The sequence below is a fragment of the Bombus huntii genome, chromosome 15, assembly GCF_024542735.1.
Source record: "Bombus huntii isolate Logan2020A chromosome 15, iyBomHunt1.1, whole genome shotgun sequence".
In the NCBI taxonomy this organism is placed as follows: Eukaryota; Metazoa; Arthropoda; class Insecta; order Hymenoptera; family Apidae; genus Bombus; species Bombus huntii.
In genome coordinates, this window is record NC_066252.1 from 10,500,401 (window position 1) to 10,526,232 (window position 25,832).

The window sequence follows — 25,832 nt, forward strand, 5'->3', positions numbered from 1 at the left end:
AGACATTAACACATGGCCGACCGTGCGAATTGGGAATAACACTTTTAAACTCAAGCACACATAAAACACACAACGCCCAAACAATAAAATAACGATCGTTTTATAACTCGTATAACTTTCACAAAATGCATGAAAATAAAAATATGTTTTAAAATTTAATATTCAATTGAAGTATGGTGCTGTTTAAAACAGAAATTTTATAATTTGACAACACGAAATTGGCAAACATATCAATTATATCCTTTTTTTTAACACTAAAGAGATTCAACTAAGGTTATGTTTGTTTTTGAAAATAATTAACTAACAAAAGATAAATTGAACAAGACATACATACGTTTCTTCCGTCATTTCAATGAAAAATGACTATCAGCATCATATTTTATTCTGAACTATATTGTTACAAATGTTAAAAATGAATCTAAACATATATTATATCGGCACAAAACGAACGCGATGTATGTATCACTAAGTAAGATGAACAAATCTTTCCAATTGGCCTTACAACAATATATTCTAAAATCAATAAATTGTCTATATGTTAACATACATAAACTCTGTTCAGGTAGTGCCATAAATAGAACGCAATTGGAAAAATAAATACGAAAGTATTAAATGAAGATAGAGTTACAGCTGGATTGGCGCGACAAGTGGTTGTTCAGACTGATATACAAACAAATTCGACGAAAATAGTACAATCGTCCTTAGTTGTGAGTAATTTCAACACAAATCGTCAAGAGGATTACCCCTTCGCCTACTAATACACCCACTCGATGCAATCGAAATGCACCAGATGGAACGAAGTACCGGCTCAATGTGACCGACTTGCACGCGCGTACACGTGCACTCGATTACAAGTATATTTGTATCTCGATAAACAATCCATTTGCAGAAGATATATAACATACGAGCTAATACTTACCGAAGAAAAGCTGGGGAACCGCGAATTCCCGTTGGTACAAGGAAAAATCACCCCGATGGAACGAGTAAAATTACACAAATATCTTGAGCGTAACAGAAAGGCCACAGCACTGATCGAACGGAACCCGCACTGTACCATACGATGCACTGTTCGCAACCAAGGCGCCAATGAACATGCAGGAAATCGGGACAGCGGGATCGATAGCCAACACCCGTACACCTATGAACGTATCGGGCCACCAATAGGTTACACGAAAGCAAGCTCTTCGCCGTAAGCTCGCCGCCAAACACGGATGACCTGACCTTCGATCGGTAAAGTCGACTTCCGTATAAACCAAAGACGGAACGATACACGCGCGTTCACGTTCTCCGCGTAAATGCGCGATCGGTCGCACGTGCTGCCCGGCCGAACCCTCGCTTGTTCTGTTCGTTAACCAATCAACGCGGACCACCTGTTAGCAGCGTACTGAACTCTCGTAGCACGCCGCACAGAGAACGATGCGCGCGCAACCGTTCCTTTTCCCGCTCCGTCATGGCGGCCAGTAGTTTGAAATCGGGTTCCACCGGCTTACGTGCGTCGCGATAATGTTTGATAATTGTGCTTTGCGTGTGCAGTGTAGTTTGGGTCAGATTCGAAACGATTCATTCGGCAGTGGAAAATTGTGTGGAGTGTTGAGTGTTTGGGAAGTGACTAATGGAAGAAAATTTTTGGAAAGGCGTGGATTGATGGAATGGCGGATAAGATCTCCTTGGACAATACTGCACCATATTTTTATAGAATTATTACAGAACAGGGATAGTTCGAGCATATTCCAGTAACTGTAAGTATATTGTTATATCTTTAAGATTAACGAGACTCGAGTATCGTGATATGTAATGTAACATTTCGAAAAGTTAAGACACGGGTAATGAAGTATCTGATCGTATTAACCTAATAAACAATGCTTAATTTTCCGGTTAATGTTTATTATCGGGAACCTGTTTAGTGGTGTATTATTAAAATTCTATTTAAAATGTAGTTAGTGATTGCAATTCATGTTGTAAAAATACTCGTATTCACGCTGGTATCGACTTCAACATGGATCCCAATGTGATGTTCACGCACATGGCGGGAACATTTAAAAATTCAAAAGTTGCAGTACACCAAAATTTACCAAGTACAACAAACAAAATTTAAGTTTCCGTTGAATGTCTAAATACTCAAATTGAAACTATGAATTTAAGAAAATATTTTTATAAAAACAAAATGAATTTATATATATATAGTAATAAATTCATGTGTATTTAATTTAGGTTAATGAAAATAGTATTATTTTTCGGAGGATATACTTACATTTATTAACAAATTCTTTACACATTTAGGATGTAGAATTCGAGTTGTATACATATTTCGTAATATAAACAATAATATACATGTTTTTCACAGCTTAATATTTAATATGTAACATGCAAACATAAAACAAAATAAGATATAAAAATATACATTTTATTAGATTTATAATATTCTGTGTAAAGATAAAATATAAGTTTAATAAAAATAAGATATCGAGAAGTACATTTCACTGGTTAGGAAAATTCCAATAACGTTCTCAATTATTTTGAAATAAGACCTTCTATATTAATATAGCTTAGATAGTAATCTAGATGCAAAAATTATTACCCGTACGATTCTTTTTTTATTTCCATATACGTACAAGAATTTTCAATATTCACTACAGCATAGTCTGAAGGAACGAAAAAACAATTCTGAGTGATTGATTTGTATTACATTGCTTAATAATAGAGTAACATCTTCGTAATATTGTGATAAGTGTATGCAATATCGCTATGGATATTAAAATTTCTTTACAAACAGAACTTACAGGAATTATTGAATTTAGATAAATGCCTTTGTTATCCGACAAGTTAAGTTAATTATACAATGAGTGTCTACAAAAATAATTCTCTTCACTACGAGGTAGATTCTGACAAGCATATTCTTTATTCGAATATCAATTGTACATCATGCTACTATTGTGCCCACGCCAGTAAAAAAATTATATTCTTACCGATCATAATTTATCTTGTTCTAACCTCCATATTTATACTTTTTATCAGGTACAATACAAGGCTGAACAAAATATGATTATGTAATTTTTTTCATTTTTTTTTTTTTTTTTTTTTTTTTTGGCAAAAGAGATACTATTTTAGATTTTACTCCACTTCTGCCTCTTTATCTTTTTTTTTTTTCGTTTGTTCATTTCAATTATATGAACGTAGATTTCGTTATAAGCATTATAAAACATTGTAAATAGGATGTCTTTGAACAAAAACAGAACAAACACAAACATATTGTGCAACAAACATTTACATAAGATGTTAATATATACACCTTTCCTTCGAGTAACGTTATATATGTATTTATATAAAGAATTCAACAACAATCTGCCTCAAACGATTGATAAGAAAAAAATAAGAGATGAATTAAATATAACAATACAATTTGAAATCATTCATTACATTAATAGTCGTAGTGATATAGATTTATATATAAATGAAAATGATGCATCGCTTTTTTCTCTTATATGACAAAATATATATATATATATATATATATATATATATATATATAGATATATATATAAAGGCAAAAATTATGATAGAAATGAAAAATTTTATGCGATACCCGCCGCATAACAACGATCATTCGAAACAAGTAGAAGAAACGCTTTTTAGAATTCTTTTTTCAAAGCGGACCTCAATAACGCACTGCGCATCGATGTTACGAGTTTTTCAAGTTCTTCAACCTTCATCTTCAATATCCTATTGTCCCGTTCCAATTCGACCGCTTTCTTCGCCATCTCAGTTTCTTTCGCTTTTTTATTCATACGTGACTTTCGCGAAGCTTCGTTGTTCTTCTCCCTGGACTCTCGATAATGCAAAACAGACGTTCGATCGTCCGAGTCTGACTCTATGTAACGTTTTCGCTCTATTCTCTCCCGTCGCGCTCGACTATAAGGTTTCTCTATTTTGTTGCTAACTGATATCCTCGTACGTTCCGCCCTCCTCGTTGATACTACTGGTGCGTCTGAAGAAGACGAAGTTATCGTTGACGATGGTGTTCGATTTCTTGTGCACTCTGGAACGATAGTCTCGTTCTTCTCCGTTTTCACTTTCACGCTAGTTTGTGGAATCGTTGTGGATAATTTGGAGGGTGACCATGATTTCGATGCTACTGAAGAATCTGTTGAAACGCTACCTTCCGGAGAATGCATTTCATCCTACAAAGCCGTATACGATATTTTATTGAACATTGTTTTACTTAGTCAGTGTTACTTTTTTACTTATATGATGTTAACTTTTTTTGGATTTGAATTACACCTGTCAACTTACATCGCAAAGGTACGACAATAAATCGAACGTATCCGATCCAGTGGTTTCCACTGTTCGTAATACATCCCACGTTTCACGTTGATTCTCGGTGGAATCGAATGAAGTCGGGCAAGCATCATTCAAATCAATTTCCTCTATATGATATCTGGATTGGAATGGTGCACTAACATCTGTATTATTCTGTTTGCTTGTATTTACATTAGTTGATCCTTTTGATATTTTTAACCACAAGTTGGATGTGTTTGATTCTGTTGGACTATTTTTCCTCTCGTATTTGCTAGTTACATTTGATGTAGATTGCAGGCTGTGACAACTGTCGTTTAAATGTTCGGTTGTCTCCGCGGTACTCATTTTCACGTTCCACTTTTCTTCGTCTGTTACACTCATCAAATCTTTCAATACCCCCTCTTCTGAAGACAAAACACTGTTACCCTCATATTTCGTACCTATAAATTGCAATGTCAGAATGAAAGGTAACATATATTTCTTTCTTAATGCAGATATTCATGTAATAGATAAATACTGACCTGATAGTTTAAAAGTAGGTGATTCACCTGCATGAAAATCGCATTGACCCTGGAATGGATCCATGTAACCGCTTAAATCTTGAAAGTTCTCCTCCCATATGGAGGATGCTTCTTTCTCGGTTTCTTTTGTTACATTCGTTTTTGGCTGTGGGAACACCCATGGCTCGTTCAACAATTCTGTCTCCATGGTCGGTGTTAACAAAGGAACTGTATCCATTTGTGAAGGCTCTTCCTCTGGTGGCCACGATCTCACGCCACGAGAAGCAAATGACAGGCACGGCTGACGATTGCATGGCTTTGTTACCTAGAATATAATTTCTTTAAAACTTTATTACCACCACTTGGTTCTTCAATGGAATCTTGTTAACACCTAAGAGGACACATACGTTAAACACGCCTCCTTTCTCAAATGAAATGTTGCTGGCTGTTGGGTGTTCGTAAACAGGAGGGATTTTGGATACCTATGAAAAAGATCAATATTTTCACATTTACGATACATTAGGACTTCCCATACAATGGAATTATGACTCTATTAGATAGAAAAATGATACTTTGAATACCTTTCTAATATTAAAACAATTTCCAAATGATTTTGCTTTTTATGCTACAAAATATACGTCATCTAAATCATATAAAACAGGCAGTACATTCTGATACCAAATTTATGAATACATAGATAAAAAATATCAACAATTCCATCTATAAAACATGATTACAAACCAACAAGGATCTAATTTATCAAGATAACAGAATTAATATTTTGCTGAAAAGATAATATTTCCTATGTGTTAAGGGGATCATACGAAATGTATTAAACACAACATTGGGTCTTAATTCACTGTGCAATCAGCAGACAGAATTTATTGAAAACACAGTTAGACATTTAAACCAAGATCTTTAAACCAGGTATACCATATTCGGGCAGGTCTGTTGGCAAAAAAATCAAAGAAGTTTAGTAGTTTAATATAATGTACAAAAACAAAACATATGAAAATATAAAATACACATTATATATATACGTAACTACAACTAAACGTTTCTTTACTCGTGCAATATAATTCGATGACTAAGTATAATAAAAGTATACACATTTCTAAAATCAATGGAGACATAGAGAATACTCTTGCTATCATTGTTTACATGCCACACGCACACAAACGTTTATGTACATGTAAAACGTGCATGTGCGATCTGATTTTTGATTTTTCAATGATTACATACTTATTAAACCACGGAGTAAACGTTTAGTGTACTGTTATTTGCGCAATATCGGAGCAAAGGGTGCGATTCGATAATCGTACATTTTCAAACGCGTTCCGACATCAAGCCAATCGCGTTTCATTTGTAGGCAACAGCCAATTTTTATCGTCGAGTCGTTATATTCTTTGATATTTGATACGTTGCTTATCGAATAGAAAAGAGATGGAAAAATATTGATAGGCATGAACATTGATAATTATCAATTATTTTATATAATTCTATGAAACTACAAGAACTATAATCGATAACTTGTAATATAGTATATAATATATATACATACAATGTAATAACATAGCCTTAAACTTCGAATAAATTTTTATTATTATTATTTTTATTAAGCATTTGTTCATTGAAAAAATATGCTCAATTAAAAATTATGAAGTAACTAACGTAACAACAGATAAAATATACAATATCGTATCTAAGAAAAGCCGAAATTTTCCAATTTTTACGAGGAATACTAAATAACATTTGTTAGTTTTGATATGAACAATATCATGTATTACTATAGATTGTCAATACTTGAATTGTGTATCAAGATACACATATATAGAATCAGAAAATAAAAATACCAAGATTATCGATTGCCATAAAAAAGCCGTCGATAAGAATCGATATGCCGTCGTTGTTTTTCTACCTCTAGGACACGCAGGGAAAGGAAACTTCCATTCTACGTTGCTAATACTAATCTCGTTACGTAACAGGCAGTCTCGACGCATGTGACTAAATTTTCGCAAACCGGCTCACGTTACGGCATTATTCGTTTGTACTACGTTGCGGTGCGAAAAGCGAATTTGCGCAGAAAATGATCGAAATCAGTCGCGTGATACACACGAGATATACAATGACTCGGGACCTTTCTGGAATACTATATTTTGCACAACAGCTAGGACGTATATAGGCGAGCGCTACGTCGTCCGATCGATTCGCACTGTTTGCTACATAGTTGCGGCGTAATTTCGTGTACTGCCAGTTCAATAAATGACAAAATTAGCTCGATCTATGGTTATATAATGCAGATAGACACGGCGGCCAGATCTAATGTATAGGCAGAACACGATAACTTGAAATATATCACTCACCCTCCTTGAAACAATAGGTGTTGTACCTTCCACTTGGAACGCGAGAACTATTTTATGTACCGACAATTCTAATTTCTTTGTGGAATACGTGTTAATTCGAGAATTCAAACGATTTCGTACGCAACTCGAGCACTGATCCTTCGCACTGACACACCTCTCCGAATCTTCTTCGCGGAATGCGAGCTGGAACGTCGGTAGTGCGGGATTAAACACGTCACGGTACCAACGCGCCGCGGATCCGGTGTCTGGTTGAACGTCAGATGCTAGAGCACGTCACTTTCGACCAATCTGAGCGTAGATGAGCACACTAGCGACCAATCGTTGCAAAGAAACGCTGCAGTGGGAAGAAATCTGACACGTAGATTCGATATGGGACCAGGGAAGTTCCAGTCGATAATCGTATTTTTCCACTTTTCGACACTCGTAACTTAAGTCGCCCTACGACTAAAATTCTCCCATATTCTATAATCATGTTAGGGAGGTTTGAGATTTATTTTTGAACGAGAAGTTTGTTTGAAGCGGAAAGTAATGTTACTGCGTATAAAGACGAGCAGAAAGCCACTACTTATGTAAATATTTGTGTCGCTCTTCTAGTGACATATAGTGTGAGGTCTGTTGCATGATGTAAAAGTATAGGTTCGTTCGAGCACATTGAAACAATGGTTACGTGACAACGTACTAGGTCAGTTACATAAAAATGTGATGTATTTGTTTTTTTGCGGTATGCGACTAATCTATTTTGGAATACGCCGCATTAATAATTCAGCAACTTTATCGTTGGAGTGAATCAGTTCCGCGAAGAACGTAACGTGTTACCAGATGGAGTTGATGGTACGTGTTACGTATCCACGTGATACGATTACGAAAATGGATAATATTTGGAACTACGCAACATTTTCATTTACGACCATGATCACTTTGTTTATTAATAATTTATTTTTTTTTATGTCATTAATTTAAAAATAAATACATTAAAAATTTGTTTAACATCATATCATAGATCGTATAATTAATATAAGATAAACGATGCGATATAATAAAATTAATTACGTGTAATTAATCACATTTAATTAATGAATCAACTGTTTCAAAACTAAATACACATAATATTCTGGACATTTTAAATACATTAGGAGTTACGTAATGATTAATCACAATGTTTAATGATAAAGCACAATTATGATGCAACCTCTTACGAACTGTCACTATAGCGAAATACCTATAACCAAATTTTACACTTTGGAACGCCTGCGTTAAACTTATATCGAAATGACTGGAATCGAAACAACGAACAACTATTCTGTCGATCAAACAGTCAATTCGTCGTTACTCCTCCATCCAACGTACTAACCCAAACCACAATGAACAAACAAGAAAAATAATATTCTCAAAAAAATAGGGAAAAATGTAGTTGAATACAAGACATCGTAATTAATCTATTAACTCGGCAATCATACAACTGGAACAAAGCAAACATAACTCGTGATGCATAAATTAGATTCCACGGATTTCGCAGACCACGTAAAGGTAACACGATAATTGTCGTAATTATGAAACAACAATAAGTGGCTTAAAATACTTTCAGTTGCTATTGGAACTGATGACAGGCAATTCTAAGCAAGGTATATGAATCACGAACCTGTTTAACTCGTATACGCGTATTAGCATCTTCCTATAATTTTGCCAGTCATATTTTGCTACGTTTTGTCCGTCGATAGAATCGGTAAACCACGAAAACAAGGACTATATTATCAGCTCCGATGAATCAGATATCGAGAACGAAGATAACGACAAGACAAATGAAAACGAACAGAATTTTGGAAATGGACGTGATTACGACACGATTTTTCGCTTAAGCAAATCCTATGAAGATCACGCGAGGAACACGCGAAAACACTTAAAACCGGACACGCGTAAAGATGCCTGGAACGATTTTGTGTTCGAGGACAAAATGTACAGAGTAATCCCTTTAAGATTGGACGAAAAAATATTCAAATCAAAATACACAACTTCCACTAATAAGAGTCGATTCAAACAAAATGATAAATAATAAAAAAAACAGAAAAAACAATATCTTATCGTAATATTTATTTATATGGCAAATTTTATTAATCGACAGACTGTAGATATTCGCGTAATTGTAGCACATTTAAAAGTGGAAAAATGTACAGTATGCAGTAACGTAATATCCAAATTAAGATATTCATTGTAACGTTTGATCAGCGAAATAAGTTTTTTCCTTAGTTTTTTATTTTTAGTTGCTTTTTTAGTTTGTTTAGCCCTCGCCGTTCCAATTACGTTCACAAAAAATTATGTTCCCGTTTATCGAGGTTTTTATGATAAAAATGAACAGTAGCTTGGATTAATTGAAATCCAACTTTGATAAATATAAATCCACCTAAATGGCGGGATAAGCAATACAGAAGAGAAAACGGTATTCTAGCAGAATATATATTTAAACTACAAAATCCAGTTTCAATCCATAAAAATTAATCCAAACGAAAGGATAAGTAGTAAAAAGGAAGCAGCATTTCTTCGTACTATATTTTATTAAAATCTTCAATTCTAAAGAGTCATCTTCGATCGACGAAAATCGATCTTCAGACGAAAGAATAAATATAATAAAACTACAGCATCTTGTAATATATTTTATTAATAAAAAAAACAACCGTTTGTTAAAGTTTTTACAATACAAGTGAAAAACAGGTTGGTAGGCATGGTTCAATGTACATTCGCGATCAGTTCTTGGGATCGTTCGTTCCATCTTTTCCATTTTTTCTTTTCTTTTTTTTTGATTGTTTTCTTTCCCCGGTTAATCTGCACGAGTCGCCTACATGCAACGTTTTTATATTACAGCGAGAGTGATACACATATTATCTATAGTAACAAAATATAAATTCGCTTAATGTATAAGAGGGACAGTGAACTTGAAAGGGGAGAGAAAGAGGGGGGGGAGTTGTATTAACATACATGCACACACTTGCTCCTCTCGTTCGCATCTCGTTATAAATCGTAGGAGACAGACAGAGAGAGAAAGACGTGGAAAGTTAATCGATAGAAAATAAAAAAGAGAATAGTCCTTAACTAGGCTAGGTGGTATTATAAATTACATAAAATTACAACCTCACGCTTAATAGTCTTTTCTTTTTCGTTGCGAACGTTTCGTTCTCTCGATTTCGTTGATCGATGTGTTAACGGGTGCCGAAACAACGATCCTACTTTAGAAAAAAAAAAGACGACGGATCGTCGTTCCAGGACTCGATCTCGTCTCTGGATAAATCGATCAACGCAACGTCACTTTGCATCGTTGTACACGTTCGACGCGAATACACGCGTTCGAGAGGTTCACGCGGGTTCGATATCGACCTCTTTTTCCACGCCGGAAACCACGAATCTCCTCGAACGCGCCACCCCGGTACGATCCTCGTCTGGGAATAATAAATAAATTGGTCTCGACGATGGGACATCCTTTATAAAATCTGCGTAACTAGGATGTACTTTTCTTTCTTCTTTGTATTCTACGATGGTAGAACGCGGGTCACTCGTCGTGGTCACTGGCCCTCGCTATCGCTGTCGCTTTTGTCTGGAAAAATATTTGCGCACCTCGTTAGAACTATTTTTTCTCATTAGTTTCCTGGATATTTCAAAGTTTTGGCTCTGAGGAAGAATAGAACGGATAAGAATTGAGCGGACCATATTGCCCGACTGTGTTTCGCTTTTTTTATTATCTTGGAGCAAATTATTTCCTAAATATCTTCGTGTCGTGATATTCTTTCATAATAGAAAAAAATGATCTGCAACCTTTCCCTTTAACATTTGTATAAGAAGGAATTTTTAAGAGGATAAAGAAAACGCACAAAGAAGTAGATTTTTTATATGTAATATTCTAGACTAATATTTAAGTAACTTAACGTTTAATATTCTATAGAGTATTCTATAAAAATAATTACAACTAATTGTAAGAATGACTGCGGTGACCATTCAGAAAACATCCTGCCACTCTCATGTGATCATGATTCACAGGATGAGAATCCTGATGGATTGGCAGAACGAACGAAAATGGCGGAAGATGCGCGGAATGTTTTTCTGTAGCGTCATTTCTATTTTAATACAGTACGGCAGATGACGCGAAGGCGAACCCAACGACCTATCGCAATTTGACCTTTAGATATAGAAAAGTTACGGTCGTAGGTACCACCGCATTATCTGGACAATTATATATATAAGTATAAATACAGGGTGTTCCAGCTGAAACAGGCTACTTTCATACCTCCGTTGTTTCTAATGATACGAGAAATGTTTATAGCACGGTATTTGGATGCTTTCAATGGAAGAATATCCTATGGAAGGAATATTTATCGAATTCTTTGCAAGGACACTAGTAGTTATCTTTTTCGTAAGAAAGTATACATATATGCTTCTCAAAAAAGTTAGAGGATTGATTTTTATTATAATTACTTACTTAGTTTTATTTTTTTTAACGATTGTGTTAGAGTCAATTTTTATTCCGGTATCGTACGAACAAAAATTGAAATTTATATTAAGCGTATAGGCCTTTTATATTTGTGCTCGCTTGATCGGTTCGGTAGAACCACTCGCGTAATAGCGAATCTACAATCATTTTGAGCAGTGTATTTCGTATCCGCCGTTAAAAAATCACTTAAAATGATAACCTTCGGGTTATCTTGATACTTATAGGTACTACAATCTAGTAAACTATAGTTACCCTTAATGTGATAACCAGACTGCGAAGTTATCTATGCAAATTGATACTTTTATAGCCACTGATAAGGAAGCGACACTCTTAAATTCTAAATCTTCTAACACGTATTTTATTTTTGATATTTTACACGTATATTTTTACGTTTGTACTTATTCTTGGTTATCTTTGTGCGTATTATGATATATTATGAATGCATAAATATCCACAGTCCAGTCACACGCTTCACGAGTATTTTTACAAATTCTTTTATTATCGAAAAAAGAAAGAAGGAGACACTGAAGGCTTATTTGGAAATGGTATGCCAACCTTTCTTGCCAGGATACGCATGACGTTTCAGTCTATCGTAAAGGTCGTCTTTCGTGCCGTAAATACTGGCGTTGGAGCGTGCAAGACTGTTCATTTTGCCATTGTGCAGACTCTCTGGAAAGAAGACGCAGAGAGAAGTCGTGAAAGTTGTGAAACTTAATGTGCACTTCTCGCAGTGTCCCGTTTTTATTCTCACCTTTCATGTAGGTCTCGTTGTAAAAGTTAGGCATTTCCCAGCCGTCTTCCTCATCGTCGTAATAGTGAGCGTAGGTACTATGGTGGGACGGCGCGATAGATTCCGCGTACGGCGTAGGCGCGCCGTAATAGAAGTTCACTTGCGAACCATTTTGGTCTGTCGCTGGTGTTAGCATCTTTTTAGGTTCCTTCTTTCTGGAAGCTCTGTAGAGAGAATTTATTTTATTTCTTACTCGATATTTCTAGAAGATTGTTCTGGTCACAGAAAATTCCTCGTTTCGTTCACCAATTTATGCTATTATTCGTATACAGCAATGATTTATATTATTATTGTATATTGTTATTATACAGATTACTATGACATAGTCATATATCGTGTATTAGTATGCAAATATTACGGTTCAGATTATTCCTACGAAAGGCAATTTATATTCTTTTTATCGTTATGTTATTATAATTATTTTCTTTACAAATATCCAACAGCAGATTTTCAAATCGCTAATTAACGTACATTTTGCGATCTTTAAATTTACCAATCGATTTCATATTATCAAAAATGATTATCTAGAAAAATTCATAGATTTCTCGCCTATTTGGCGAAGAAATGAATTTGTTAGAAATTGACGAATATATAATTCGATCTAAAGAAAGAGTTGATAATTTTGTGGCCCACTAACCTGACACAGATCATCCATACAAGAAGAACGACGAAGATGATTAAGATAACTCCACCAGCGATGCCACCTGTGATATAGAAGAACTCAGACTTTTCCGTACATCGTTTTCCGGTGAAACTTCCGCTGCATCTGCAGGATGGTTGACCTCGCGAATCTTTAAGACATACTCCTTCGTTATCGCAGTAGCCCATGCAGACATCGGTGCACTCGGTTCCGGTTCCATTATATCCTGGCTTGCACTCGCATTTAAAGTCGCTCGTTTCCGGTATCAGCAAGCAATACGCGTTCGCGTCGCAGTGCATTTCCGCGTCGCTTGTCTCGCATGGGTTAGTACAATCAGCTTTGCTGGTCTAATTTAAAAAAAAAGAAGCAAAACATTTTCATTAAAAATACCGAATTAACTCTGTCGATCAGTTATCGGGGCATGGTATTATATTTCTATCGACCGTATTTCACTCTGTACTCTACTTATTAAAAATTCTGAAACGCTTAGAAACTTAAGGGTTGAACATTCTGAAATCTTCGAAAATTCAAAATTAAGAATCTCGAGTCTTTCAAAGTCGAGAAGTTAACGATTCTGAAATACTCAGAAACTCGAATTTCTAAAAAATTTTGAAATTTGTAAAGAATAAAAATTATATTAGAATTTACGGTACTAAGAAAAGTTTGAACGAACTGAGTTCTACCGTAAATGTTGAAAGTCGCAGTTACACAGAAAACGAAACTTACCGCAGCTGTTCCTTTGGTACTAGTATTAGGAGGACAAGGTATGCAGAAGGTCTGCTGCGGCTCCGACTGATACGTTCCCTTCTTGCACTCCATACATTCGTTCAGCGTTCCGTTCAAATACGTTCCAGGTTCGCATACGGGCAGAGAACATTCTTCTATCGCCGCAGAACCCATATTCGGTGTCGTTCTGCCAACGGGACACGTCTGACAGGCAGCTTGAACTCCCTGAGTTCTGTAACTTCCTCTTGGGCAGGGTTCGCATTTTCCTTCGACAGCCAATTGCTGTCCAGAGCCACACTCGTCTCTGCATTCTTCTCGAGACACAGCTTCCGCTGTTCTGGTAGTTTTTCCCAGGCCGCACAACAAACACGAGAAACTACCCTCGTTAGGTTGATAGAAACCATGGCCACAACTTCGACAAAGACCAGCCAGGTCGTCGTAGTATTTTCCCGCGGGACATTGTTCCTTGCAATCGGCTGCGCTTCGGGCACCTGGTCCCACCGTTACGCTAGGACGTCCTGCTATCACCGGACAGGAACTGCATTTCAGTTGACCTGATTCGCTCTGGTAGCTTCCCACTGGACAGGATAGACACTGTTTCGTTTCTTCGTCGTAATACGTTCCCACGGCGCATGGCACTGTAATTAGGATGAATATGGGGTTAAATACGAAGTTTATGGTTTTTGCTTTTTGGACAATCAAGGAAGACATCCGAGGACATAGGAACTTGATGAAAATGAGATATGCGTGGGATTCGGCATATTGGAGGGGAATTTAGATGGCTGTTTGAATATTCTGCGTGGGAATGAATAGAGGAAAATTATAGAACATTTAAAATTACAGAAATTGAGAATCTCGTGTAATTCGCGTGAACGTGGGGTTGGGTTTGAAGCTTAGAACTTTTAGAGGGATTTAGGCGGGTGTTTGAATATTCTAATTGGTTATGGGCACATTTGGAACATATATAAATACGTGCGTGTTCTAGTCGATGGCGTAGGAAATTACAGTTAGTCTAATTCGACTAAAAATGGGTTATGCGGAATGCGTTTAAATGGATATTTGAATATTCCAATTAGGAACGTAGGTGTTTACGTAAGTATTTAGATATTCTAGTCGAGAACACAGCGATTCAAATGAGGCGAGCGGGAAGATATTCTGATTAGGAAGGAGGAATGTGAAAACGTGTACAGTATCCACCGATTTTATTTTTCAAAGCTCGGTCTAATCTTTTTAACTGCAAGGAATTAAATACCACGAGAATTTGCAACAACTGTTTCAAAATCTTTTAAACATACTTACCACAATCAGGTGCCATAACGACTTGTCCAACAGGACAATCATAATCAGACTCCAACATCAAAGAAGCTGGATCTGGCACGGTATTGGGCAAAATATCGTGAACGTCGAACTGATCTTCCTCCAGGATTAATCTCTCCAATAGGGTTTGAACAGTCGCTCTCTCGTTCGAGTTTGCGTTCAAAATCGGGTCGCTATAAAATATGAAATTCAATTGATAAATTGGAAATCGATGAGTGGTCTATTTTAGCGGCAGGCAGAAGGAGAGTATGCGCAAGTATGTACAGCCGTTATCTGAAGGCGGAGGTAATCAGGCAGCCTTTCCATTGGTTCCTGGCCAGTAGTGTCACCTATTATCGACACCAATTAATTTATATACCTACGTAATGTTTAATGTCCAACACATCCTGGAATTCTAACGTATTACATGCCTGAGGCAGAATGTCGTTGGGAGGTTTAATCTTCTGTTAATATGGCGAACCGAAGCTGTTTGGTATTTAAAACAATCAATAGTTTCTAACACATTACATATCCGATTTCTATGGATTTATAAATTTTGAACAAAATTCTTTGCTAAATTAAATTCATCCGATCATATAAAATAATTTTCACAAAAATATTTGCAAAAGTTTCGTTAAAAAGTTTACTGAATTGAAAAATATGGTCTGTATGGTTTCCGAACGATGAGAAATAAAATATAGTCCGTTAAAACTATTCATTGTTTAATCTAACAGCTTGGTTTCAAGTCCAGTGTTACGCGGTTCCAGTTACATTGTTATTCTACTATCGACTCGTTGGTTCCTGGTAAAGTGTCCCATTCAACTAGTCCGTCGTGTGTGAACAGTTAGTAACAACGTGCATACCAGCGTTTACTTCGTAATTGTCGGTTAGAGTCGACTTAACAGTTGTCAGAATCTCGTTCGTACCATAACTATTCCATAAATGAATAATCACATGGTCGACAGAAACAAATAAAAATAATATAAACGATATTAAAACGACAACTTATTAAAATCGACCATCGCTCGATTCTCCTCTTATAAATACATATTTGACAAGAACGGTTCCTCGTCACGTTAGAAGAGCCGACCTATTTAATTAGTCTAATTAGTTCGAGTTTAGTAACATTATGATATAGATTACGATTATTGTTTCTCCATGTACGATTCATGCATCCGTGATTTTTCTCGGAATGGTAAAATGCTTCATGTAACGTGGATCTTAATATATTTAAAAATGGTGAGATGAATGTCGGATAATACCGAGACCCGAATGACGAGAACACATGTACAATGATACGTTTCGCACGTGGCTTAAATCGAGTTGCTGTGTCCTTACTTTATCGCCGGGAACGAGATCTCCACCTCGTAGGTATCGCTTCCTTGCCGAGCTTGTCTCGTTCTACGATGCAACACAAGTAACAAATGCTAAGTACCAATCATTCTCGCACATCCTATCTGATGTTATTTTTCCATGATTTTTCGAAGCTGTATCTCGATGTTCAGTAGATTATAAATTTCATTGCTATAACTAAAGTGAACGTGATATCCGTTTCAAATAGAAATTTCAGTTCTATTTCTTTCTATTCTATAATTTTTCATTCTATTCGTTTGAACAGCGCGGAGATGTTTGACGTGGAGATACTGTTGGTTGATAGGATAAAATACTTACGGTTCAGCTGGCACTACTGCTGAGATTATGTACGTTCCACCATCTTCTTCGTTCGTTTCTCTGGTGGTGCGTATGCGATGATCGCATTGAACATCGATGTGCAAATCTTTGCATTCGCGAGTTCCTATGAAAGACAAAATACATTCGTTAAGAATTTCTTAGTACAGTACAAAGTATGATATAACGAGGTTGTGGAGGATTAAGCCATCTAAGAGTTGGATTGATTGCTATTTTAAGCTTTCTTCGGAACTTACAACGAGAGTCACAAATTTTCTTTTATGTCGACTGAAAAATAATTCTATAAATAATTCGTACGTTATACAAAATATTGCTTACCTTCGTACGAATATGAGCAGAAATTCCAATCTCTATTCAAAGAATTCACAGCATCTCGAACTTTCTTCTTGAGCACTCCCTGACCAGCTTCGTTGCATAGCACTGATGTTGGGAAGTTCATTTTGATTCTGAATACACGCTGCGCTGGTGTGGCACCTGACCAATAGATATAACAGCATGATACATAATTAGAACAGCAAATGAAAAAGAAAAACAGGAGAAGCAATTTAACGTTAAACTTACTTGTACAAGCTGGATAGATGAGAGGAAGGGACGGATCGTTGGTTGGTCTCCAGAATCCTTCAGCTCCGCAGGTGTAGAATTTCGGTACTTCTTGAGAGAATCTCAACCCGGGGTTGCAGAATATCTCACAGACCTTGAACTGGCCGCCAGAGCCCCAGTCTTTGCATTGTTGCGTGCCTCCAATTGGATCTGGTAATTCTGGGCAGAAATCGGCTGAAAGATGAAACAAATTATCCCTGAAATGTCTCTGTTTCATAAAAGTCGCGTAATACTAGAAAACACGATTCGAATTGTACATAGAGTTCACCTACATAGTACATAGACCTTGAAATTGCAGCTGGCAGAGTTTCCAGCCTGGTCATAAGCCACGTAACTAATATCGTACGTTCCCCACATTAATGTTTGTCCTGACCTATGTCCATTCTTCTCCTGGATCCTCACTATACCAACGTTATCGACGAATTTCGGTTCATCCCAGCTAACTATAGCTGATCCGTTCTTGGCGATCACCCAAAGGTCGCCTGGACAGTACTCCATTTTCGGTGGAATTTTGTCGGATTCCAATTGTTGACACTTGGTACCGCCGTATCCAGGTGGACATACTCTTTGTCCACAGTGTGAAGGCACGACTCTCTCTACTCCTCCGACTGTGTCATCGTAGCCTGCCCAAGTTAAGACCAAACCTTGGTAGAGAACAGGTTCGGTACGACAGTCACGAACTTGTTTCTGGATCTCGTTCGTGATATGTAAGGCTCGACTCCAGATTTGTACCTTGGTCAGATGTCCTTGGAAGCCTGATTCCGTGTAGCCTTTCGTATTTTCGCTCTGTGGCTTACCTAGCACTGCCCAGGCACTGAAAGATGAGGTTTTTATAAGTTCATGCGTGGTGAAGCGAAGCATAGTTAGATGAGACAAGCTAACTAAGTATGTATTGTAGATAACTAGGACAAGGTACTCACTAAGAAGGAAGAGATCTTCCGCTTCCATAACCTTCCGTCTTGCTGGCAATTAGACCCTCTGTTATTAAGACCAATTCTCCACCGTTTTCACCATTCCAAACTACAGCAACGTGATGCCACTGACCATCGTTAATCGTTGCATACTCTCTGAATGGCAGATAAACGTCTTGCAGATCGTGGAATAACGACACTTGGACTCCATTGCTGTGTGCCTGGATCATAAGTCTCCTATTCATAGGAACGTGTGGAGAGCTGAAACAGAAATGAAGCAAATAATATATTTCTATTATATTTCTGCAATAAATTATTATTATTAGGAAACTTTAATTTAAATCGATATCTAAGAAAAAAGTGTGAATATGAGCGTCTACCTGACTGAGTAGAGAGTGAAGAATATTCCAGCTTCATCTTTTTGAGTATATTGCACCCACATGGCCACTGTTAGGCTCTTTCTTCCTCCAGTAAAGAATGGAATCACTTGGGCTGCGCTACTGCGCACTGGGTCGCTGAAGTACAAATCGTAATCCACTTGGATAGCTGAAAAGATATTACCAATTATTACACGTATATTTTCATTATTACAAAAATACTATGTATACTTACACTTTCTGCAATCGTCACCAGTCAAGTTGAAAGGACATTGGCAGAAGAATTTGCCAGTAAGATCGATGCACGTCGCTGATGGTGGACATGAATTCTCTTTGCAGTCGATTATATCATCCTCGCACGTTTTGCCTGAATAATATTTATAAGATAACACTTTGTCTATGGTATTCAAATTTCTACCTAAATTATTGTTTTGTAATTTATCGAATGAAATACCTGTGTACCCTGATGGACAAATACAAGTGAATCCAGCACCTTCGTCAATACACGTAGCTCCGTTCTTACACGCGCCAGCCTGACAAGCGTCATATTCGTATTGACAACCGATTCCAGTGTAGTCATCGGGACAAGTACAGTTGAGCCCAGATCCAAAGTCTTGGCAACGTCCATTGTGCATGCAAGGATTGCCAATACAACGCTCGGGTGCTGTTTCACATTGTTTTCCATCCGTTCCTGACGGGCATCTGTTACAGAATATTTTAAATCGTTACAAACAATCCGAATCTGAACAATAACATGAAAATACTACAAATGTTCTACACTTATACATAGTACATAAACTAACAAATCACACCATTCTACCATTATACTTACACACAAAAGTAATCAATGAACAAATCAACGCAAGCCGCATCATTCTGACAAGGATGATTTTGGCACATTCCAACGTCCACCTCGCAATGAACTCCAGTCCAACCTTCAGGACACATACATTTAAACCCGCCGACCTCGTCTCTGCACGTGGCGCCATTTAGACAAGGATCGGATGCACAGTCATCGATATTGATCTCACACGCTGATCCGGTATAACCCTCGCGACAGTGACAAACAAAAGTATTATCCAAATCAACGCAACGATCTGTTCCAACAGGACTGCATGGGTCACTGAGACATTCATCCAATTCAGCTTCGCATTGAAGTCCAACGAAACCCGGTCTACATTTACAAACGAATCCTTCTAACTGATCCACGCAGGTCCCTCCGTTTTGACAAGGTTCAGAGGCACAGTCATCGATAGTGTGTTGACACTGTTTGCCTGTATAACCTGGTTCACAGGTGCAAGTGTATCCATCAACCTGATCGATACATTGGCCATTGTTCTTGCAAGGTTTGCTAGAACATTCGTTGATATTCGTTTCACAAGCTGCACCTGTCCATCCTGGATGACAGATGCACTCGTGGCTGAATAGATTATCTACGCATATTCCATTTAGACAAGGATTTCCTGAACATAAATCTATTTTCTCGTGACACCGTTTGCCGGTGAATCCTGCAGGACAGTCACAGCTGAAGTCGGCTACTAAATCTGTGCAGTTGGCACCTAGTAGGCATGGTTTTTCAGCACAATCGTCTGTGTTTATTTCACAGCTCTGACCCTCCCAACCTGGTAGACAGTCGCATTTGTAGCGACCTTGTTGCAGCGCTACGCAGGTGGCGCCGTTGTTGCAAGGATTTCCACTGGCTGTGCATGGGTTTATCTGCAAATAGACATTATTATTAGACGTTAATTGCTACTTTGAGCAGCAAGAGAAACTGTGAATTTTTCGATAACGATAGAAAATTTGTCCCACGATAATAAATAAGGGAACAGTATGAAAAAACAGATATTGAAATGTTAATTCTCAGAAATAGGAGAAGAATCTTAAACTTGGCATATCCTTGATTATTCCAACAATTACCAACTCTAAGATATAAATGGTTCTCAATACTCACAGTGATATCACAGTCGACACCAGTGTACCCAGAGCGACAAAGGCACGTGTAGTTATTAAATCCAGGTTCGTCTTTGCACATAGCTCTCTCAGGACAGGTGTCGTTCGAACAATCTGACTTCTCTTCCTGGCAATTAACTCCAGAATAACCATTAGCACACTGACACCTGTAACCCTGTGGCAAGTCTATGCACGTAGCTCCATTATAACAAGGCTGAGAGGCACATTCGTCGATATCGATTTCGCAGCGCCTTCCAGAGAATCCGGCAGGACAGAGACATTGGATACCGTGTCCCATGGGAACACATAAGCCTCCATGTTGACACACACTGTCGGTGCACTGCACCGGCTTGCATTCTTCTCGTCCAACTGCTCCTGCACCATCGGTGTACATATTTGTCGGACATTCAACGCAGGTGGTAGCTCCGTGTTGAGGTTGGAAGAAGTCCTTAGGGCACTGAGCACAGGGAGCCAGTCCTGTGTCAGAGTACATGCCAGGAGAACATTTGGCTCTGCATCGATCTCGACCTGGAGCAGCTGGTTGGTAGGTGAAGGTTCCTGCTGGGCAGGTCTGGCAATCTTTGTAGCCACCAACTGGCGGCTCTCCTGTATAGCTGTTTCTGGGACACTCCAGACATGGTACCAGACCTGTTGGAGAATAGGTACCGTATCCACAAACAGGGACACAGTCGTCTATGCTCTTGGAACCCTCTTCTCGAGTGTATGTACCGAATGGACAGCGTAAGCAGGAGCCTTGGCGGTCGCTATTTTGGTAGAAGCCTTTCGGACAGGATGTGCATTGCTTTTGCTTCTCTCCAGCGAATGTTCCGGCTGGACAATGCACTGAAAGTGACAGTAGAGAGAGTTAGAAGCTAGATTGTTTTCAGTTCTTGTATAGGCTAAAGGGGAAACAGTATTAAAGTCTAGTCCGTCTATGACTATAGTTTAATAGCAAAGTAGTAGGGCGAGAAGTGATTCTATGTAAATGTTTTCGAGAATATTTTTTTAAAAATCGAGGATAAAGTAGAGTTTTAATTTAGAAATCTGCGTCGTTTTAAAAACTGAAGCACATTACTGTGCACGCTCATAAAAGTTAGGAAATTGATATCGAAATATACTTACGACACCGTGGGACATCGTTGGTATCCATGTTCAAAACTTCGCCAATGCTACACGTGAAGCCACGAGTGATGGATGACTTTAAAGCTCTAAGAGGAGGACACTGATTTCCAATGGCGGAAACGTTTAATAATGGTTCTATAACTGCACTAGTGGAAGGAACTGATAGATCGAAGATCAAGTTCAGCGTGGAGCCACAGAGATCGTACAATTGAGGCTGACGTATAGCTGGTACGATGACGAGAATGAAGTCCATCTAAAACACACGTCCATATTAGTGATTTTTTTTATTGAAGACTTATCAAAAGCTTCTATACAATAAACAATGTATTGAATCTTGCTCCATAATAATCACCTTCAAAACATTTTCTTCAAGAAGAAACGGTACTGATCTCACAAATGACACGTTCATATTGACATTCACAGCAGAACAACGTTGCGTCAGGATATTATTCAGATTCATGTAATATTGAGACATAAGATCCTGATACTGCGGCAGGCAGGATCTCGAAACAGCGCCATTGGCTCTGTAAGTTACTGCTGCGACCACATGATAGTTCGCCTGTTGTGTATCTACAAAATACAATACATATGCATGTAAAAAGTGATTCAAAGAATGTAGCAGGATTAAGATAAAAAATTGAAGATACTTACTTTCTGAGACACAATCAGGAACAACGGAAGAAGGAGACCAGTGTTTAGCGACGTCACACGTGAACGTCTTCACAGGTGCACCATCGGTGAAACGGAAGCCATTCTTGCAAGTGGCGATACACTGAAGTCCCTTATCACCAGGAACACACTTTAGTCCTCCATTAGCCGGTGGTTTCAATTCCCAATCGACGCAAGGCGTTGCTTGAACAGACACTTGGAAGTGACAGGATGCCCTATTTCCACTAGAGTCTGTCGCGTAAACAGTAACATTCTCGAAGCCTCCAATTGGTATCACTGCTCTTTCCGGGACAAATGTAATCTTCACTGGTCCAGAAACATCTGTAGCATTGATTCTTCTGCGAGTTTCGTTGAAATTGACGGAGTAACTTTCTTGCTTGTCTATTAACTCTATGACGTAGCTTTGGGGACAGCTCAGTTTTGGCGGTGTCACGTCTGTGGATGACCAAGAAATGATTATATAAAAATATAGAACTTTCTCGAAAAATTTCCAAATTTGTTAACAAGAGAATTACTTATGATTGCTATAAATTTCACATTTTGAATGCCATCATATATAAGGGAACTTTTAAAATGTATTAATTATAAAAGCTGGGAAGTATGCGCCTTTCTTATTTGGTACCAGAAACGTAAGAAATCTTGTATGACCATAGGGAAATAATTCTCGAATAATTTCAATAATAATTCTAATGTTGAAACAGGAAATAGGCTACAAAAACGAAGATAGAATATATGCTTACCAGGTACAGTGATGTTGATCTCACAAATAGCCACATTTCCATCATAATCAAAGGCCACATATTTCACCACAGTATCCTGAAACACCTTCAGTGGTGTTCTAAAACTATGAGGTTTTACTTCCAATCGCGCAATACTTCCACTGTTATCAATAGCCGTGGGTTCAGTGAAATTCACAGGCAATAATCCTCCATCCGTTCCCTTTTGTACCACAATCGGTTGTTGAGGACAATTCTGGAACACTGGTGGTTCATTGTCCACGCAGGGAGAGAACCCATAGTCGTATCCCAACAATGGTTCCGTCACTGGTTCCTCGCAACCCATTAATTCAAACTTCAAACAAGCGTTATCCATATAACTAACAATTCCAAGAATGACAAACCGAGCTTGGACATATTTAGGCAAAGTGATCATCGCCAATTCTCCGTAATTCCCAGGATCTCTCATAGTCAGATTAAAATTAGGGAAGTAGACGACATAATTCTCAATCTCAGCCTGTTTGTAGAAGAACCTAATCTCCGTTGGCCTGCCAACGATGTCATTCGTCACCACACCTTTCACCAAAATTGCTTTTACTCTATAAACTTGACCCAAATCAACGCTGACGTAAGTGAAGGCCTCTTGTTTACCACACCAACCGGTCACTGAATTCAAACGGACGTTCTTAGCCTCGTAATTAGGCCTTTCCGAGGTTGCATTGATGGCTGAGTCTGGAATTCGTCCAGAGGCTAGACCAAGAGGCTTCACGACTTTGCATTCTGGCTCTCGAACGCAGACAATTGGTCGAGGATTAATGAGAATATATCCTGGTCTACTGCAACCGAATTGAACTTCTGATCCTTGCTCGTAGCTCCTGGCTACTTGGAAGCCATCGCTAGGTCGTCCAGGGTCTTCACAAACGGGACCTTCGCATCGGAGGTTCCCAAAGTCCCAGATTCCATTTGCTTGACACCTGACTACATTGTCATGACGATTTGTTTGTCCAGCCAGTTTGAAGGTGTCTTGACAACCGAAGAAGAAGGAAGATTGGTATTTGGTGTCCAAATATTGACCGTATTCCGCGCCAGGTGTTGGAAGAGGCTTTCCACAGTCGGCTCTTGGACAGGCTGGTTGATAACCTGATAGCCAATAATCTGGTAGACCTGGTTTCGGATCGTACACGCATTGACGGAAGCCTGAGGTAGCTGTATTGCGCAAATAACGACCGTTGCTGCCACATTTTAGGGTGACGTTTTGTTTGAATGGTACCAGGACGCTGGCTTCGTCGCTGCGGATCACCGAGAGGCCTTCGTTCTTGTCGTCTGGTAGCGACACACACTTGGCATCTGTGGAAATATTTTGTTGGAAATAATAGTTTTGGTTAATCTGTTCGCACGATTCTCAATGGTTTCTTCGGTATCTCATTCAGTGATTGTACGAGTATATGTGTGTCATTTCCTCTATATATTATACTATCTTTAGTATTGAAAAATGTAAAGGATATTATTTGAACTACTATAGAATATAGGAAACATTAAATAACACAGAAAAAAATTTTTACGTGTTCTTTCAAATTATATCTTGGATAATTTATTGTAAAACAGTATTTTCGACGATACCACTTACATTGACATTCGGGAGTGGTTCCATTCCAAGCTCCACTGGACGTGCAAATAACAGCCGAGGAACCAGACAACACATATCCGAAGTTACATTGGAATCTCACAAGATCACCAAAGTGATGTTTTTGCTATAAACAAAATACAAAATGTAACAATATATACATATAATAATGAAATTGTAGAGGACGAGTCAGAAGACGACGCGAATCGAGAGCGACTCATGTTGATGTTTTGCCTTGGGACTTTGACACCGTCTTGACATACCAAACAAACGTATCGACAAACGAACTCCGAGCAAAACAATGTCGCCGCTGCGCGCAACCGTCCTTCACAATACAATACAATAATAAAATAAAATATTTCGTGTAAAAAATAATATAGTTGTAATACATAAAATTTCATTCTAAGTGAATGTCAAAGACATTATACTACAATTATTCGAAAGGTATACATTAAATTCGAACCTTGGTCGACAATAATTTTCCATTCTCAGGCGCCGATATGGCTGGACACATAACTGGTACGCAAGTCTTATTCTTCTGAACCAAATCTCCATCTCTCTCACCAGTTTCGTGCTTCTCTATGTAAAAACCAGCAGTTCCATTGCCTTTGTACAATTCGTATCCCGTATTACACATACAAGCATAGCTTCCAGGATTGTTTATACATTTCTGGTGACAACCACCATTGTTAATGGCACATTCGTTGATATCTGTACACTCTAAACGAGTGCATCCCATGATTTCGAGTTTCATACAGGGTGCTCCAACGTAATCTTGAATTCTAAATTTGATATAACGTGCCTCGATGGGAACTGGCAAGTTTAGAACAGATAAAGTAGGTTCTAATATCCTGAACTCTACCGGTGTTCCATCAGGATTCGTGTAGTCTTTAAAGGTATCTGTTAGATCATCGGTGTATTGAATTCGCACTGCTGATGTGTAGGCTATGTTTCCATCTACTCTGGAGACTATTTGCGTACGGAAACCGCGGATGATCGTTGGAGCTTTCATATCGATCATCACCCAGTTTGCGCCTGGTTCGATGTTGTTGCCGCACCAACCATCGCCATTGTTCAGTCGAACGCCCT

The 25,832-nt window shown here is 38.1% G+C and overlaps 5 protein-coding genes across 7 annotated transcripts in view; 2 read left to right on the plus strand and 3 right to left on the minus strand.

Annotated features, from left to right (window-relative positions):
* The window catches only part of LOC126874122 (cyclic AMP-responsive element-binding protein 3-like protein 2), a 42,017-nt gene extending 40,688 nt beyond the window's left edge, over nucleotides 1-1,329 (minus strand). Inside the window, exon 1 of the mRNA XM_050635801.1 lies at nucleotides 920-1,329. The gene's annotated coding sequence lies outside the window, so the exon portion shown is untranslated. The remainder of the gene's footprint in view (nucleotides 1-919) is intronic.
* Nucleotides 1,330-1,469: 140 nt separating this feature from the next.
* The window catches only part of LOC126874103 (neutral ceramidase), a 139,257-nt gene continuing 114,894 nt past the window's right edge, over nucleotides 1,470-25,832 (plus strand). For both annotated transcript variants that reach the window (XM_050635747.1, XM_050635749.1), the window contains exon 1: nucleotides 1,470-1,739. The gene's annotated coding sequence lies outside the window, so the exon portion shown is untranslated. The remainder of the gene's footprint in view (nucleotides 1,740-25,832) is intronic.
* Nucleotides 2,384-7,153, minus strand: LOC126874116 (uncharacterized). Its single transcript, XM_050635780.1, has 5 exons — nucleotides 6,650-7,153; nucleotides 5,204-5,278; nucleotides 4,818-5,121; nucleotides 4,291-4,736; nucleotides 2,384-4,178 (listed from the first exon to the last, which is right to left on the minus strand). The coding sequence occupies exons 1-5, from the start codon at nucleotides 6,794-6,796 to the stop codon at nucleotides 3,630-3,632; spliced, it is 1,521 nt and encodes a 506-aa protein (XP_050491737.1). The 5' UTR covers nucleotides 6,797-7,153; the 3' UTR covers nucleotides 2,384-3,629.
* On the plus strand, nucleotides 7,296-9,699 carry LOC126874139 (uncharacterized). Its single transcript, XM_050635847.1, has 3 exons — nucleotides 7,296-8,686; nucleotides 8,745-8,781; nucleotides 8,878-9,699. The coding sequence occupies exons 1-3, from the start codon at nucleotides 8,645-8,647 to the stop codon at nucleotides 9,207-9,209; spliced, it is 411 nt and encodes a 136-aa protein (XP_050491804.1). The 5' UTR covers nucleotides 7,296-8,644; the 3' UTR covers nucleotides 9,210-9,699.
* Nucleotides 9,795-25,832, minus strand: part of LOC126874089 (sushi, von Willebrand factor type A, EGF and pentraxin domain-containing protein 1) — a 50,386-nt gene continuing 34,348 nt past the window's right edge. Inside the window, exons 15-37 of one of the 2 annotated variants that reach the window (XM_050635707.1) lie at nucleotides 25,207-25,830; nucleotides 24,747-24,870; nucleotides 23,144-24,466; nucleotides 22,386-22,838; nucleotides 22,087-22,304; nucleotides 21,735-21,987; nucleotides 20,614-21,455; nucleotides 19,495-20,378; nucleotides 19,117-19,364; nucleotides 18,898-19,029; nucleotides 18,666-18,831; nucleotides 18,295-18,546; nucleotides 17,647-18,188; nucleotides 17,336-17,548; nucleotides 17,093-17,248; nucleotides 16,757-16,880; nucleotides 16,424-16,486; nucleotides 15,089-15,279; nucleotides 13,790-14,427; nucleotides 13,061-13,410; nucleotides 12,385-12,587; nucleotides 12,189-12,302; nucleotides 9,795-10,742 (exon numbers count right to left, since the gene is read on the minus strand). In XM_050635707.1, coding sequence (XP_050491664.1) covers nucleotides 10,711-10,742; nucleotides 12,189-12,302; nucleotides 12,385-12,587; nucleotides 13,061-13,410; nucleotides 13,790-14,427; nucleotides 15,089-15,279; nucleotides 16,424-16,486; nucleotides 16,757-16,880; nucleotides 17,093-17,248; nucleotides 17,336-17,548; nucleotides 17,647-18,188; nucleotides 18,295-18,546; nucleotides 18,666-18,831; nucleotides 18,898-19,029; nucleotides 19,117-19,364; nucleotides 19,495-20,378; nucleotides 20,614-21,455; nucleotides 21,735-21,987; nucleotides 22,087-22,304; nucleotides 22,386-22,838; nucleotides 23,144-24,466; nucleotides 24,747-24,870; nucleotides 25,207-25,830 — 8,145 coding nt within the window. In that variant the 3' untranslated portion in view covers nucleotides 9,795-10,710. The remainder of the gene's footprint in view (nucleotides 10,743-12,188; nucleotides 12,303-12,384; nucleotides 12,588-13,060; nucleotides 13,411-13,789; nucleotides 14,428-15,088; nucleotides 15,280-16,423; nucleotides 16,487-16,756; nucleotides 16,881-17,092; nucleotides 17,249-17,335; nucleotides 17,549-17,646; nucleotides 18,189-18,294; nucleotides 18,547-18,665; nucleotides 18,832-18,897; nucleotides 19,030-19,116; nucleotides 19,365-19,494; nucleotides 20,379-20,613; nucleotides 21,456-21,734; nucleotides 21,988-22,086; nucleotides 22,305-22,385; nucleotides 22,839-23,143; nucleotides 24,467-24,746; nucleotides 24,871-25,206; nucleotides 25,831-25,832) is intronic. The other variant, XM_050635709.1, reaches the window with a different exon arrangement.